Source organism: Mustela erminea, chromosome 18 (genome assembly GCF_009829155.1).
Source record: "Mustela erminea isolate mMusErm1 chromosome 18, mMusErm1.Pri, whole genome shotgun sequence".
In the NCBI taxonomy this organism is placed as follows: domain Eukaryota; kingdom Metazoa; phylum Chordata; class Mammalia; order Carnivora; family Mustelidae; genus Mustela; species Mustela erminea.
This window is the reverse complement of record NC_045631.1, coordinates 39,990,583-40,006,355: the sequence shown is the minus strand read 5'-3', so window position 1 is coordinate 40,006,355 and position 15,773 is coordinate 39,990,583. Positions and strand designations below refer to the sequence as shown.

The window sequence follows — 15,773 nt, the reverse complement described above, 5'->3', positions numbered from 1 at the left end:
AGACAAATGTGGGGAAGGAGACTGAGGTTTAGTGACTTGCCCAATATTCAGCCAGTTAGAGAGGAGAGAGGCCCTTCTGGTGTCAGATCAGCATCTGCTCCTCTGCTCCCCCTGCCCTTGGCTCCCCCTGCCTTTGACCCTGTCCTCATCCACAGTCACACTGGGCTAGTCCTCCCATGACCAGGATAGAAAAATCTGGCTGTCAACACTGCAGAGTGTGAGAGCAAAGTACTGTCACTAAATGATGCACAAAGAACTTTGGAGAACTTTTTATTGTTTAAAAATCATAATTGAAGCTTCAAAAAACGTACATCCCAGCACATATCCCAATTCCAGTCCCCGACTCCCGGGAGAGCACGGGGCTATTCCCTCCCATCCTGCTGCCCACACACTGGCCAGGACCCTGCCCTGGGGAGGCTGCCCGCCCACCTTCCTGCCCACTGTGTGCTATGTCACTGGCTGGGGAGGGGTCCTGGGGTGAGGTGGGGGTGGCCGGCTCCCTGTACCCCTCACCCCCCGCACATATGAGTCTGTGAGACATGTACGGAAAGGGGCCAGTTCCCCAGGCAGGGTACCCCAAGAGGGGGGAAGATAAAGAGCCAGTCCCCACTCACCCCAACCCTCCCCAGCCCCCCAGCTCAAGGGAAGCTGTCATCATCATCTTCTGCCATCTCCTTGGCGAACTCCAAGTCCTGCTGTTCCCGCTCACGCCGTTCCTGGAGCAAGAGGTAAGGTGAGGGCTGGGCTGCTGGGGACCAGTGGGGCTCTCTCACACAGTGCTTCATCCAGCCCAATCCCCCCCAAGGTCAGGGACTGCCAAAGCTTTGGAGCTGCTCCAAGCCTTTCCAGACACTGCCTCCCTCTTCCCTCTCTGGAGAAAGTCTGAATGTTTCAGTTCTATCTAAAGCAGAATGCACCTTACCTCTGCAGACTCCAAGTCCTTGTTGTATGATTTGGGAGGAAACCTCATGGCCTGAAGCACAGGAGAGAGAGAAGCAAGATGAAGAGAAGGCATGCACTTCACTGACATTTATTGTGCTCCTTCTGTGTACCAGACACCACGACAGGAGGAAGGTTATTCAATCTCCAGTTGAGCCCACTGGGGAGCTAGGCATGTAAGTGAATTACTACATCACGTGGTAACTGCTAAAGGAGAGAATCAGAAGACCCGGAGGTTTAAGTGACTAATGTCCCTGAACGCGCAGGGAGGGGGACTGGCAGTGAGGAGGGAAAGGAGGAAAGGAACAGACTGCTGTGGGAATGGAGGAAAAGCATTCTAGGCAGAGGTTTCCATGTGTGAAAAGGCCTGGCCTGAGCAGAGTGGGACCAGCTGGGGTTGGGGGGGGATAGGCGGGGCAAGGGAGGGGGAGGAAGGAAAATCAGGGAGAGAGTTGGGGGACAGGGGGAGGGAACACCAGTGGGAGGGGACCAGGTTGCAAAGGGCCTCTCATGTCTCCCTGAGCACAGCATTTACCTGATTTTAAGCAAGGTAACAACACCCCCAGTTCCTTGAGGCAAGAAGAGACCAGGAAAAATCTGACACACAGTACCAGTACCTAGGTCAGAGCCTGCCACAGGATAAGGGCTTAACAGCCTTTTGTGGAACGAGATACCTGCCTCGCCTTCTCCACAGTTCAGGCTTCACTAAGTGCCCTGAGACAGCAACTGCATCTCATGACCTCAGCCCCAAGGCAGGCGAGGCAGGTCTTTCACTCTCAGCCTTACAGATGGAGAAACAGGCTCAGAGAAGGTGAAGGACTCCAGTCTGGAAGTAAATCTGGAAGCCTCCTCTGAATCCGCCTGCTCCTCCCTGGCAACCAGACCCTTAGAGGCAGTCAAGGGTCTTACAGGCCCACAGGCCGAGTCCTTTGTTCCCACCAGGCCCCTGCCCTGCTGTTCAGCAACTCTACAGAAATGGGTTGAAACTTGGCTCTTCTCCTCTGAGGACTCCTTGGGTGCTGCCAACCCCACCCCTGCAGCCCCGGTGTCTCACCTTGACGGACATGTTGTGGATATCGAGGCAGAAGGAGATCCGCTGGTGGAAGGCCAGCTGGGGCTCACGGGTAGAGTAGATGTCAATCATCTCCTTGGACTGGACGTAGCCCTTCTCATGGTTGATGCTGGCCTCAATGACACCATCCCGGATGGCCTGCAGGCCCCCCAAAGGGATGCAAGGTCACCAGAAAGCCCATCTTCTAAACCTGAGAACATCCCGTCCTGTCCCTTTCCTCCTTATACTCTCACCTGCTCCCTTGTGTACAATTTCTCTCTGAAAACCGTCAGGCTTCACTCTCAGACCAGCACTCCCTGAAAAGACCACGCCACCCCCTCCTTAACCAATCTTCTCCCATTCCTGTGCCCTGAAATGCAGCAGGAACATGGCGGCTTCAGTCCCCGAGCCAGCCCCACCTTGGCAACAATGAACTCCGCGTCCTCTGGGCTATCCAGCTGCAGCTTCTGGGCGATGTCGGCCAGGGAGATTCGGGAATAGGAGAGGCTGATCATGCGCACACCTGGGAGAGGGAGGAGCAATGGCGTGGGCAGGGTGGGCACAGCCCCTTCACCCACCCATGGACACCTGTCGCAGAAGCCTCATCTGTGCCCTGCTTTCCCAGTGGCCCTCCCAGACTCTGACCCACACCTGTCTTAATGACGTTGTGCCGCAGTCGGATGATTAGGGTATAGGTCCCATCCGCTTGAAATTTCTCCCCAAACTGGTCCAGGACCTGGTTGAACTTGGCTAGGTTTCCGGTCCTGACAGCTGGAGGGGGAGAGGAGTGAATCAGATGATGCAAACAGGCAAACCCACGGAGGAGGTCATGGCGTCAGGGGTCCGGCCAGCTCTGGGAGTGGGACCAGCCTTACCTTGAGTCAGAAGGAAGTAGGGCATGAGTGAGCGCTTGAGGGACGGCTGGCGGAACTGTAGTCGGTCCGGGATTTCCCCGAGCAGCAGCTCCACCACAATCAGAAGCTTGTGCACCTGGTGGTATGTGACACGGGAACATAGTGGGCAGGGAGCCCCAGCAGGAGGGAGGAGGGAAAGAAAGAGGGCGTCAGTGCACTCGGACACACTGTGAAACAGGGAAAGCGGCTCCGTGATGAGGCCCGTGCAGAGCTGTGCCTGCACCCAGAGCCAGGGACCGGGAAGAGCTGCCCCCGTGACCACACGGAGCTCTAAGTTCCACGTGCACACCACGCTGCCACAGCAATGCTCTGGAAGTTCAGGCCAGATGGGCAGGTCCCGTGGCTCTGAAACAAGGAGGAGACAGGGCCCAGAGGCCTAAGGAATCTGCCAAAGATGCTGATTAGGGATGTGGACTATTATTGGAGGAAAGGAGGTGAGTGTAGAGAACTTGGCCCCTGGGCAGAACCTTTGACAATAGGCCATGTGGACTCCGGAACTACCGGGGAGAACTGGTCCTTTCTTCTCCATAAAACCGTGAGGGATTTGTGAATAGTGCCTCCTGTGGACTTAGCACCAAGCGAGGAAAATTACAATGGAGGCGATGATGCCAGTGCTGTAGGAGCTGCCTACGAAGCAAGACGAACAGGACCACAGGGGGCTAAACCACGTGACAGCCAGAGTCAAGAGAGAAGTAAGCCATTATGATGGGTGGTGGGTTGGGGCACCTGAGTGACTCAGTTGGTTAAGTATCTGCCTTCGGTTTGGGTCATGATCCCAGGGTCCTGGGATCGAGTCCCAAATCGGACTCCTTGCTCAGCAGGGAGTCTGCTTCTCCCTCTCCCCCTGCTTGTGCTCTCTAATCAATCAATCAATCAATCTTAAAAAAGAAAGAAAGATGGGTGGTGGGTGACCATGCCGACACTCACCCCCACACACCTCCGATGCTGCCCCGTTCCCTGGAGTGCGGGGAGACCCAGGAAAGAGGCACAAGTTAACACACGCACACGCCATCAGGATTCAGGTGAAGCAGAAAGAGAAGGATGTTTCGGTCGAGGGACAGACTCACCAGCGTGAGCACCGGTCTCAAGAAGTTTGGATGGCTATCATGAGGGACGTGGGGCCTGTCTGCGGACATGCTGTTTTGAATGCCAGACCAAGTTTGGAGTTTAGAGACAGAATGCTAGTCTTCACTCACTAGCTCGGAAAGGCTGAGTGGCCAAGTCCTGGGCTTCCTTGTCTGTACAGCGGGCGGCACCGGTGGCAGCGGCTGTGTCATCATAAGCCTTGCCTGCCTCCCTCCCAGGACCTGTGATACTCTCTTGGGCTGGTTGTGGGGAGCAATGCAAGCTTCCTGGGCAAGGCAGAGACGGGCCCGGAGCTCTGTTCAGCTGGGCCGGCGTGTGGAAACTGGGTTCATAAAGCGGGGAAGATGACCAGAAGTGCCAGTGGCTCAAACAAAGGCACTGGTAATACCAGAGAGGAGACAAATCCAAAAGACTTGGAGGCAACTTAGTGACAGGGAAGGTGGGGTGGGGGGTGGCTCCCTCACAGTCTGCTGGCCAAAGACCTCACTCCAGCTCCCTCTGCTCCTCGCTGCCACCTGCCTCCACCACAGGGCCCACAGCCACTGGCAGTACAGTCTGCGCTCCCCCAGAGTGCCTCTCCCCAGGGCACGGCACAGTTTGTATACAGATTACCTGTATCTTTATGACTTTAGGGTATGCTGCACGTTGTAAGCAATCTAATATTCTGAATATTCTGCACACGTACTGTGAATGTCTGAAAAGCCATTCCTTTCTGTGAAACTCTACCCATCATCAAAAACCAGATTAAACTATTTTTAAGATGTCTTTAATTATTTCACCAAAACCAAACCTGTCTTTCTCTGAACCTCTGAACAGAAACAAACCACATCTTGACTAGATGGACCTAATCATTGTACATCTCCATCTGGTTCTCTTTCAAGGGGATGAGGGGGTGGCAATCATGTTAAGGTGGGAATGGAGGTCTGTAGTTTGGAAAGGTGGGTCCAAATTCTGGCTACCAGACTCTGCGACTTTATACAGGCCCTCCAGCCTTGCTGAGTCAATGCTGTTTACCGAGCTCACAGTGCCTAATACCAAGGTCAGCACTCAAAAAGTATTTGGTGACTGAGAGCTCGCAGGTAGCCAAGATCTGTCTGTACCCAAATCTGTCAGCCTGATGGAGATTTCCCAGGCTCCCTGGCCACAGAAAACAACCGCTCCCAAATGGGCATGCGAGGGGATCACGAAAGTTCTAGGGTTTCTCAACACAACCCAGGCCCAGGCCTGGCATGGCTATAAGGACTGCCGGGGAAAGGGGAACATTCTGAACCAACTACCAAGGAGAATTTTCCAAGTATAAACCACAGGAGGTGCAGGCAGTGTCTGCTTTGTGCGCTCTGACCAGTGCTATGCTCAAAGGGACATGCAATGCAACTCCTGGATAATGAAGGTTCAGGAGGCCTTCCGGGGTCCCCGCGCAAGGGAGAACGAAGGCATTATCAGCTGAGCAAGCGGCAGAGGGGAGAACTGCTGCTCACCCGTCTGTTTGAAGCCAACAGCTGTGTGCTGAGGGGCCTTGCGAAGGGCATTGGTCATCGTTCTCCGGGCCTCTGAGTACTCAGCTGAATGGCTTGATCCGGCCTGCGTGCGGAGGAGAGAGTGGCTCAGAACAGCATCACCCGAAGCCCCTCACAAGCCAGAGCGCCAAACGGGCCCCTTGGGCACCAAGCGCGCCCATCTTCCAGCACTCTGTGCCAGGGAGCCAGACACCCCCTCTGGCCTGGGGGCCGTGCCCCTCGCTCACCCTGTGTAGTAGAGGTACCTGGCCACTCATTGTTGTTGGCCTGCTCGGGGAACACGGACTTGGACACCAGCTTCTCGGCCTGGTCGTACAAGCTGTAGTGCAGGTAGTTCCGCAGCAGCAGGTTGAGCAGGGTGGCCTGGCCGTCCGCATCGTGCCGGAGCGTGGCTGTCCGGAGCCGAGCGTGCAAGAAGCTGCGAGAAAAGCATGTCAAACGTCTCGAAGAACGACTTTGAACGGCTGTGACCCCTCTACTCTCTCAATTCCAAAACAAGTGACACAAACTGCTTTTCCAGTTATTCACTGACTCTTCAACTCTCGAGTGCCCATGGTGTGACGCACTGTCCCAGGTGCACAAACAGGATGCAACTGTGCGTTCCAATGGACGAGACAGACAATGATCGTGACAAGTAGGCGTCGTAGGTAGCACGACAGAAGGAGATCCGGACTATGGAGAAACCAGGTAAGTGCAGTGGGGAACGCAGGAGGCGAGGATGGGGCTGCAATTTTAAACAGCTTGATGAGGGTAGGACCTTTCTGAAAAGGTAATGATTAAACACAGACTGAAGGAAGGAGGGAGAAGAGCACTGAAGGCGGAAGGAAGAACCCTTCCTTCCTGGCCAGCATGGCCAGGCAGCCAGTCAGGGGAGCAGGGGAAAGCAGAGACTTGAAGGTAGTGAGCAGGTGCCAAGCCTCACATGCTGTCATGACTTCAGCTCTTCCCTGAGGAACATGGGGAGCCACCAACAGTTTTAAGCTGAGGAGTGAAATGTTTTCCGGCCTGTCCTTCTACCCTTGACCTACCCATCAGTCCTCCCTTGAGGTGGAGTGTAGGGAAGACCCTGAGGGACAGTTCTTAACCTTGGGGTCAGACTCTGGCTCCCTGTACCTGCGCACCACATCCAGCTTGTCCAGAAACTCATAGACCCGGGCGTGATAGTAGTAACACTTCGCGGCCACAAGGTCCAGGGCCCGGCGGTTCTGAGTGCTGATCTTCTGCATCAGGTCGTCTGAGATCTTCTGTGCCTGTGAAGCCAAATGAGAATCAGGTGGGAGCTCCTCAAAAAGTTAAACAGGGAGCTACCCTATGAGCCAGCAACTTCCCTCTCAGGTATCAATCCAGGAGAACTGGAAATGTATGTTCACATAAAAGCTTGTACACAGGGGCGCCTGGGTGGCTCAGTGGGTTAAGCCTCTTCCTTCAGCTCAGGTCATGATTTCAGGGTCCTGGGATCGAGCCCTGCATTGGGCTCTCTGCTCAGCAGGGAGCCTGCTTCCCCCTCTCTCTGCCTGCCTCTCTGCCTACTTGTGATCTGTCAAATAAATAAAGTCTTTAAAAAAAAAAAAGCTTGTACACACATGTTCACAGCAGTGCTATTCATAACTATCCCTACAATAGAGTATTATTCATACATAAAAAGAGCTGGAATATAGATATACACTACAACATGGACAAATCTAGAAAACATCATGCTAAGTCAAAGAAGTCAGACGCAAAAGGCCATGTGTTATGTAATTCCATTTATAGGAAATGTCCAGAATGGGAAAATCCATGAATCAGATAATGCAGATGAACAGTCGTTGCCAGAGGCTGGGGTGAGGGGAGGATGGGGAGTGATTACTGTGACGGGGTTTCTTTCTGGGGTGATGAATTATTATGGAATTAGAACACATCAAAACCCACTTAACTGTACCCTTAATTTTTTTTTTTTAAGATTTTATTTATTTACTTGACAGAGAGACATCACAAGTAGGCAGAGAGAAAGGGGGAAGCAGGCTCCCCGCTGAGCAGAGAGCCTGATGCGGGGGCTCGATCCCAGGACCCTGAGATCACGACCCGAGCTGAAGGCAGAGACCCAACCCACTGAGCCACCCAGGCACCCCTGTACCCTTAATTTTTAAAGAATGTATTTAATTAATTAATTTTAAGTAATCTCTGTACCCAGTGTTGGGCTCAAACTCATGACCCAGAGATCAGGAGTGGATGCTCCACTGACTAAGCCAGCCAGGCACCCCCTAACTGTATACCTTAAAGGGGGTGAATTATATCTCAAAACAAACAAAAACCAACTCGTGGCAAGGCAAGGAAAAAATAAAACAGGAAATGGAGCAGAGGAAACTGTCATTTCTTTCATTTTTAAGACTTACTTACTGGAGAGAATGAGCACATGGGTGGGCACATGTACACACTGAAGCGGGGGGTGGGGGTGGAAGGGCAGGGGAGGGAAAGAATCTCAGGCACACCCCCGCTGAGTGTGGAGCCCAACTCAGGGCTTGATCCCACGACTCTGAGATCATGACCTGAGCCCAAATCAAAAGTCGGATGCTTCAATGACCGAGGCGCCCAGGCGCCCTGGACCTGTCATTTCTTGAGCATATTCTTCGGACAGTGGCTGTGACTGACAAAGAACTTGGCCCCAGCTGGGGAGCCAGTGGCAGTGCAGTACCCACGGAGCTGTTCAGTCCTGTCATCAGAGTTGCCACTTACTGAAATACCATGGAAGCTTACTCTATGCGGATCACTGTGCTAGTATTTTACTTAACATCGACAGTGATGTCGTGAGTTGGGCACTGTTTTCCCCATTTGACACAAATCCAGGAGAAACTGATTTGCCTAAGGTACAGCTAGGATTTGAACTCAGGATTCTATCTCCAAATCTCCTTTTCCTAACAGAATCCACTGCACTGGTACCATGCCACAGAGAAGCGCGGTGCCAGCCCCTTCTCACGGTGTCTCAATTAGGGTCTAAGGGGGCTTCCCTGGATGTGGGGTTCAGCACATTCCCACATGGGGGAAAGAGTCAAGGGGAATGATGAAGAACCCAGGGACTCTCTCCCAATTCTTCACCAGAGACGGTTTTCCCACAAACCCCATGCACTGCTGGGGGCCCGTTCTTCTGGCTCACTGGTCCTGGATACCTCTTTGTAGCGCTTGCTGTTCATCAGGAAGATGACCACGAGGAGCTGCAGGTAGGCTTCCACTTCCGGCAGGAGGGGGGTTGACGCGGCTTTTCCTGTTCGGGGACGGAACTGTAAATCAGCTTCGGTATCCATGGGCTAGGAGGAGATAGGAATTACTGTGGAAAAGCTCAGTCAGATCAACCAGTTAAGAATTTATTTAATACTCAGGATGTATTTCAATAAATATTCACTAAGTACCTATTATATGCAAAATTCTTCTAGGTACTGGGGATATAAAAATAAAGATGGCACAGTCTCCTTCCAAAGGAAATCAAGGAGGCTGGCAAGAGAAATGAAAAGTGAAAAAAATGGGGAAAAAACCAAACAAACATAATGGTGACAGAAAGGATGATGTAGGACCCCTCAAAGAGCCTACAATCTAAGTAGAGATTAAACCATTACACCTGGAACCTCTGCAAATTTTATCAGAGAGGGTTTAATAAGGTAATATAATTCTAGAGATGAGGTCAAGAATAATAAGATATAATTTTTTTTGGTGGAAACAAAGGAAATTTGGGAGAAATTGACATATACATTGTACTTATCAGAACTAGTCACCAAAACTGGCATAATGTACAAAAGCTCAAAAAGCAAAACATGTTGGGGGTAAATGTAGAGATACATGGGTTAAAATTTTTTTTCAAGGTGAAGACGGAAGAGGGTGTCTGTTCCCAAACAACAAATTCATCATCATTCCACCTCAAGGGATTTTTTGAGTCTGTTCTACGGAACAGTCCATGAGCATACAGGGAGATGGCTGAAGGACAATGAGGTGTGAGAAGGGGTAGGACCTGGACACAAGGGGGATTTTACAGCCAGAAAGGAAAAGGAGAGGCCTCTCCTGACACAGAGTCCACTGCCAGCACCAAACGAACTTCAGTATTCACTATGTGTTAGGTACAGTTCTAAGAGTTTTACACATACTCCTTTCCTCCCCCGCATCCCCCAAATCCATTTGCCACATTTAACAAAGGAGAAATGAAGCATCAGGAGGTTAGATCACTTGTCCAAGTCCCACAGGTACCAAATGACAGAGCTGGGATGAAAATGCAACTCTACCTCCAGAATCTGTGCTCTTAACCACCATCTTATACGTCCACAGTGAGGCTTTGGAGGCAGAGATGGGGTGGTACCTTCTCCTAGGACAATGGAGACATCACCCAACGGGAGGAAAGTGTTGGTGTTGGGGAGCAGCAGGAACAGAGTTTGGCTGGAAGGGTCCTGATTCCCAGCTCTTTTCCCTGACTCAGAAGAATGATACTACAGGGCAGGATGGTTCCCTTATTAGTGGACAAATGGGTATTAAAATGGGCTGCTTTGTTTCGCTAGTTAGCTACAGCAGATCATAAGACAGGGCTTTAGGATGGGAAACAATTACATTGAGAGGTGGGGGTGGGGTGTGGTCTGAGGCTAAGCTTGTACCTTAAAGCACCTGATTCACTTACCTCTTCCAGGAAGGGTAGTAAAAAGTCTCGAGTGGCATTATTTGAGGTGAAGAAGCCATGCACAGCCTTATACAAAACATAGTGGTTGAGGCGGCGCGATGTGGAAGGTAGCATCCGCAGGGCCCTCAGCACGAATCGAGGCTCCTTGCCCGAAACTGCCTTCTCCAGCTGTTTCACATGCTCCTTGATGTCTGAGGAGGACCACAGAAGAGAAAAATGTTACTTCTTTTTTTTTTTTTTTTTTTTTTTTTTTTTTTTTTTTTTATTTTTTTTTTTTTTTTTTTTTTTTTTTTTTTTTTTTTTAAAGATTTTATTTATTTATTTGACAGAGAGAAATCACAAGTAGATTGAGAGGCAGGCAGAGAGAGAGAGAGAGGGAAGCAGGCTCCCTGCCGAGCAGAGAGCCCGATGCGGGACTCGATCCCAGGACCCTGAGATCATGACCTGAGCCGAAGGCAGCGGCTTAGCCCACTGAGCCACCCAGGCGCCCGAGAAAAATGTTACTTCTAATTATTCCTATTCTCCCACCACTCTAGGCAAGTAGTTCTAGGGAGCCTCTTTTTTTTTTTTTTTAAAAGATTTTATTTATTTATTTGACAGACAGAAATCACAAGTAGACAGAGAGGCAGGCAGAGAGAGAGCGGAAGCAGGCTCCCCGCTGAGCAGAGAGCCCGATGCGGGGCTGGATCCCAGGACCCGGAGATCATGACCTGAGCCGAAGGCAGAGGCTTTAACCCACTGAGCCACCCAGGCGCCCCTAGGGAGCCTCTTATAGAAGGGCAAGATGTTGCTGGCCATTTCTTTTGCCTGATATGGTTAAGCAATACTTACAGATGCCATTCAGTGATTTTAAGACATAACCAAGAGACAAAGAAAAATAAAGCTGGGGTGGGGGAAAGGGTAGAGGGTGACAGAAGGAGTAAGAAAGGAGAAGCAACCATGAGAAACACAAACAAGACAAACACATGGAGACTTATCAGTTCTCTAAATAGGAAAAGACTTTCTAAATATAAACAGTGGGAGAAATCCCCCACCCCCCTACCCCCATGAATGATCAATTCCACTCTGCAAAAAATCCTTCTGTGTAACTGTGTGAACAAAAGAAAAATATTTGTGACAAATGTGACTACAGTCATAATCTTATTTTACAAAGAGCTTTGCGTAAATTAGGATAAGTAAAAATGAACATAAACAGACAAAGCAAAACACAGACAGCTAACCGATATGAAAATATATTTCACTAGCATTTGAATAATTGCAAATAGAAATGTTTTCAACTACCAAATTGGTAATAATTAAAAAATCATAACACAGAGGAGCGTCTGGGTGATGCAGCTGGTTGAGCATCTGACTCCTGGTTCCGGCTCAGGTTGTGATCTCAGGGTCCTGGGATGGAGCCCTGTGTTGGGCTCTGTGCTCAGTGTGGAGTCTGCCTGAGATTCTTTTTGCTTTTCCCTCTGCCCTTCCACCTTCTGCACTTGTGCTCTCTCTAAAATAAATAATCCTTAAAAAAAATCATAACAGAGTCAAGGGTGAACAGGATATTTCTGTTGGTATAATGTAAATCAGTATAGTTTCTCTGGACAATACCCATCCAAAGCTTTAAAAACATCTGCCCTCTCAACTCAGGCATATTGAGAATCTAAAGAAATAATCATAAAGGTAGATTAAAAACTTGGGTCACAAAGATGACTGCTGCAAAGCTATTTACAATGCTAAAAAACTGGAAACAAGTGTCCAAGAATAAGGGAATGCACTGAATTGGTAGTTTCTTAGTTACCTTTGTACACTTAGCACAGACTGCCTGGGTCTGCTTCATGGCATAATAATGGTAACTGATAACACTACAGAGAGTTTACTATAGGTTCACCTTGTGCTGGACACAGGTTCTAAGCATTTTAACCTTTACATCAACCCAATGAAGTAAGTAATATTACTCTCATATACAGAGATGACGCAACTAATTTCAGAGCTTGTATGCTTAGCCACTATATCGGGTATTCAATAAACGTTTCTGGAATAAGTTGAATGCTATGTTTATGGATATGTTAGATGAAAGCACACAAAATCAGCTGTATTTAGTTATGCCTTGCTCCAAACTGTCTATATAACTTGATCTCAATTACAGAACAGCTCAAAAATTCGTAGAAAAAAAATGTCAACCATGGCTGATGTTATTCCCTGCTACCTGAGACTTCCTACAATGAAACACGAACTACTTTACAACAACAACATGAAGTGCTTTATAAGAAACATATGTATGAATCCAGTAGCACCTTTGCCACCGGCTATCATTATTTTGGGTAAAAGTGTCTTGATTAGATACTGAGCCTGTGGCCCAACTTTAGAGTAGGGACTGATGCAGTCAACATTACATCCTCAAAAACACCACCCAGGAGCATAACTTCGCTTATCTCCATGTTTTTGAGAAAGGTTCTCCTGCAGTTAAGAGAGAAAACCCAATAAAGAGTCTCGTTCCACTTGATCCAGAGGTGGGAAAACAGCACCAGATTCACAGTGGGAAGCTCTCACTCTGCCCACTCCAAATGTGGACAGGATGCTCTGAGAAAAGTGAAATGTGAACTTGGAGGAACAAGAGGGCTGTAAGAAGCTGGGAACATGCACCTAGGAGAAAAGAAACGGGGGGATTGGTACACAGCTTAGGTCGAACGGTGAGTGTTAGGAATTCAAACAAAGATGACACCTAAAAACTTAAAAGTCTGTAATGTGCTTAAACTGTTTAAGAACAAAAATAAGGGCCTGGAGGGAGAGAAAGAGCAATGGGATCCTTAGGGTACCTTAATTACAGAAACAAGGAAGCAAGATACGGAGTACAGAGGCTTCTCTTAGAGGAGTTTGCCAGAGGTAGCTAAGACAACAGAAAACTTTTGGACAATCTTAAAAATTCAGGGCCAGTATTCTGCGTCACCTTGACCCCCTTTGCACACATAAATACAAACACTGGTTTCTAGAAGGACCAATCCCATACTGGGGGCGTTAGAATCAGTTCGGTGGATGTAAACAGAGTAGATTGGAGAGGACTTAGAAGAGAGACGGAGTCCACAGGCCCAGTGAGACTTACTTCTAAGTGCAACCAGGGTAAGGCGGGAGGAGGTGTGTTAAGAAAGGAGTCCAGAGCCTGGAGAGAAAGATCATTATTGGGCCTGGGGTCAGGAATGTCAGGGTGGTTGGGGACGGGCACTGACAGTGATCCTAAGGAATTGGGGGCGGTGGAAGCTGCCCTGGGGTCCCGAGGATAGGCTACATCACCGGGGCGCTATCATGCGTGACCACGGCACGTCCCCGGCCCTGGTTCTCGTACCCTCCAAGGTGACGGTGTCCAACTCTCGCTGGGAGTGCTCAGCCGCTGCCGCCGTCCCCGCCGCTTTGCTGTCAGGCTCCCCCGATGACCCGCCACCCGCCGCCGCCTCCTCTTTCATCTCCACATCCTGGGGGGTCGGGGGCGGCGGTGGTTCTTGTTCCCCTCCGCCCGGCGGCGGCTTCGTCTTGTCTGCGCCGCGGCGCCGCGCCGAGCCCTCCTGTTTCATGGCGCCTGGGGTCGCGGCCTACTCCGGGGACCGAGACCAGGGCCTCGCGTGAATCCTCGTACCAGAGACCAAGAACCGAGCTGGGCCTGCACACGAGCGCGGGCTCGCGACGGGCCGCACGATGACGGAGCAGCTGCAAACCCCTTCCCGACGCTGGGCCTTCTGGGAGACGCCAGGCCTGGCAGGCCGAAGACCGAGTCCACAAAAGGAAAAGAAATCAACAGCCGAGGTGGAGGATGGAGGCGGATCTTCGAGGAAGGAACAGGGAGGAGCTTGTATGGGTCCGCCCGGCATTTGGAGCGCTTCAGGATTATTGTTTGTTTCTCTAGAGTGCATTTCCGGGCGCGTCCACGAGATGTCCCCTCAGGCTCCAACGTGGGTTACCTCGGAGTCCTAAGAGCACCCTCACCAGCGTGGAGTGGGTAGGGCCTATCGCAGCGCGGGGCGTGATGACGTCATGAGTCGCCGGGCGGTTTCTGGCCGCCTCTCGCTCCATCTGCGCCTGCTTTCTCCCCTACCCCCCACCCCGCGTTTGGGGTCTCGGTCGAGATTCTCGAGGCTCGTACTCAACGGCCGCCCAGTGCATCCGGCGCGAGGGAAGAAGCTGCGAAAGAGGGATTGTGAGCACTGAACGGGGGAGTAGGAGAAATCATTGGGATTCAGAGTTCCTTGTCAAGAGTTTAGCAAGTGCTGAAAATAAGACCTAAACCCCCCGCAGCCTGGGAGTGCGGGTGGGGGGAGAGTGCGTTTGTGTACAGTCACCGCAGTATGAAGTATACGGGTCCACTCTGTGTACGGCCCAGAGCTAGCACGCTCGGGCGCGGGGTTATTAAAAACAGCTCCAGAATGTAGTCAGCTGGAGGCTCCGCTCTGCCGTTTATTGTGAGGCGGGAGGTCAGCGGCTGGAAGCCTCTATTTGCAGAGGCTTCAGGGAGTGCGTCGGGGCGCCTGTTTGCACCCAAACCGACACTGTAGTGAAACGGGGAGCACAGTCACAGTGTACCTGAAGAGAATCTAAGAATCCCCAGGGCAGGGAAATGGAACCGGAAATCCTGTTCACTTATTTTTCAAAGGAATCTTCCAATGATTCTGCAGGAGGAAGATCCCGGTTCCAAACCCTCCCTATCTTTGAACTTTTCTCCCTTCTGTAGATGGAAGTCCAAAGTTTTAAACTAGGTCAGACCCTACAAGACGATCTAGCTCTGCTGTAATGTCAGAGAGGGCAGAGAATACGCTTTGACCGTATTCTTTTTTTAAAGTTATTTATTTATTCAACAGAGAGAGAGAGAGAGAGAGAGATCACAAGTAGGCGGGGAGGGTGGGGAGCAGGCTTACTGCTGAGCAGAGAGGCCTATGCGGGGCTTGATCCTAGGACCCTGAGATCATGACCTGAGTCAAAGGCAGAGGCTTAACCACTGAACCACCCAGGCACCCCCTTTGACCATATTCTTTATGTTCATATAGAAAGAGGTATTCTGGGGTGCCTGGGTTAAGCCTCTGCCTCTGGCTCAGGTCATGGTCTCAGGGTCCTGGATGGAGCCCCGCATCAGGCTCTCTGCTCTTCAGGGAGCCTGCTTCTCCCTTTCTCTCTGCCTGCCTCTCTGCCTACTTGTGATCTCTCTCTCTGTCAAATAAATAAAATCTTAAAAAAAAAAAAAAAAGAAAGGGTATTCTTCATCTCCTCTTTGTCATATTATTACAGCAAATAGATCCTTGCACTGAGCAACTGCTTGCTGAAGGAAAAACATTTTTCTGGCTTTAGGGAACATGCCTTGACCAATTCCTCCCTAACTGTCTCTCTGTCCCCTTGGGCTATGGGATGGATAACAGGACTTTTGAATCATCACTGGAATAAACTCATTAAAGCCTCTTCTTCATAACACCCTATCGAACTGAAGGTGGGCGAGAAGGGTAAAGGAGGAAAACAGAAAACAGATGAGCTTTGTTGTTCATCCTTACGAAGTTACCCTTCTGGATAGTTAGGGTGTTAGCTCACCTCTTTATTAAGTATACATCACAAGAGAAAAACAACCAGCTCAGCAGACAATTACTCAGGATGTCTTTGAGCAATGTAGTAAGGCATTGGAA

General features: G+C 50.3%; 1 protein-coding gene across 1 annotated transcript; it reads right to left on the bottom strand.

Annotated features, from left to right (window-relative positions):
- Window positions 1-233: 233 nt before the first annotated feature.
- PSMD3 (proteasome 26S subunit, non-ATPase 3) lies at window positions 234-13,875 on the bottom strand. Its single transcript, XM_032322329.1, has 12 exons — window positions 13,460-13,875; window positions 10,138-10,328; window positions 8,651-8,788; window positions 6,621-6,757; window positions 5,735-5,925; window positions 5,469-5,570; window positions 2,866-2,979; window positions 2,642-2,761; window positions 2,410-2,513; window positions 1,994-2,149; window positions 923-973; window positions 234-716 (listed from the first exon to the last, which is right to left on the bottom strand). Exons 1-12 carry the CDS (start codon window positions 13,683-13,685, stop codon window positions 639-641), a joined length of 1,608 nt encoding a protein of 535 aa, XP_032178220.1. The 5' UTR covers window positions 13,686-13,875; the 3' UTR covers window positions 234-638.
- Between the last annotated feature and the right edge of the window lie 1,898 nt (window positions 13,876-15,773).

What these genes read in the sequence shown, in the direction of transcription:
- PSMD3 (XM_032322329.1), bottom strand. Translation starts at nt 13,685, where the DNA reads ATGAAACAGGAGGGCTCGGCGCGGCGCCGCGGCGCAGACAAGACGAAG. An exon ending in GGACACCGTCACCTTGGAGG is followed by an intron (nt 10,329 to 13,459) that starts GTACGAGAACCA and finishes GGTCCTCCTCAG; the next exon opens with ACATCAAGGAGCATGTGAAA. An exon ending in CTACTTCCTTCTGACTCAAG is followed by an intron (nt 2,762 to 2,865) that starts GTAAGGCTGGTC and finishes CTCCCCCTCCAG; the next exon opens with CTGTCAGGACCGGAAACCTA.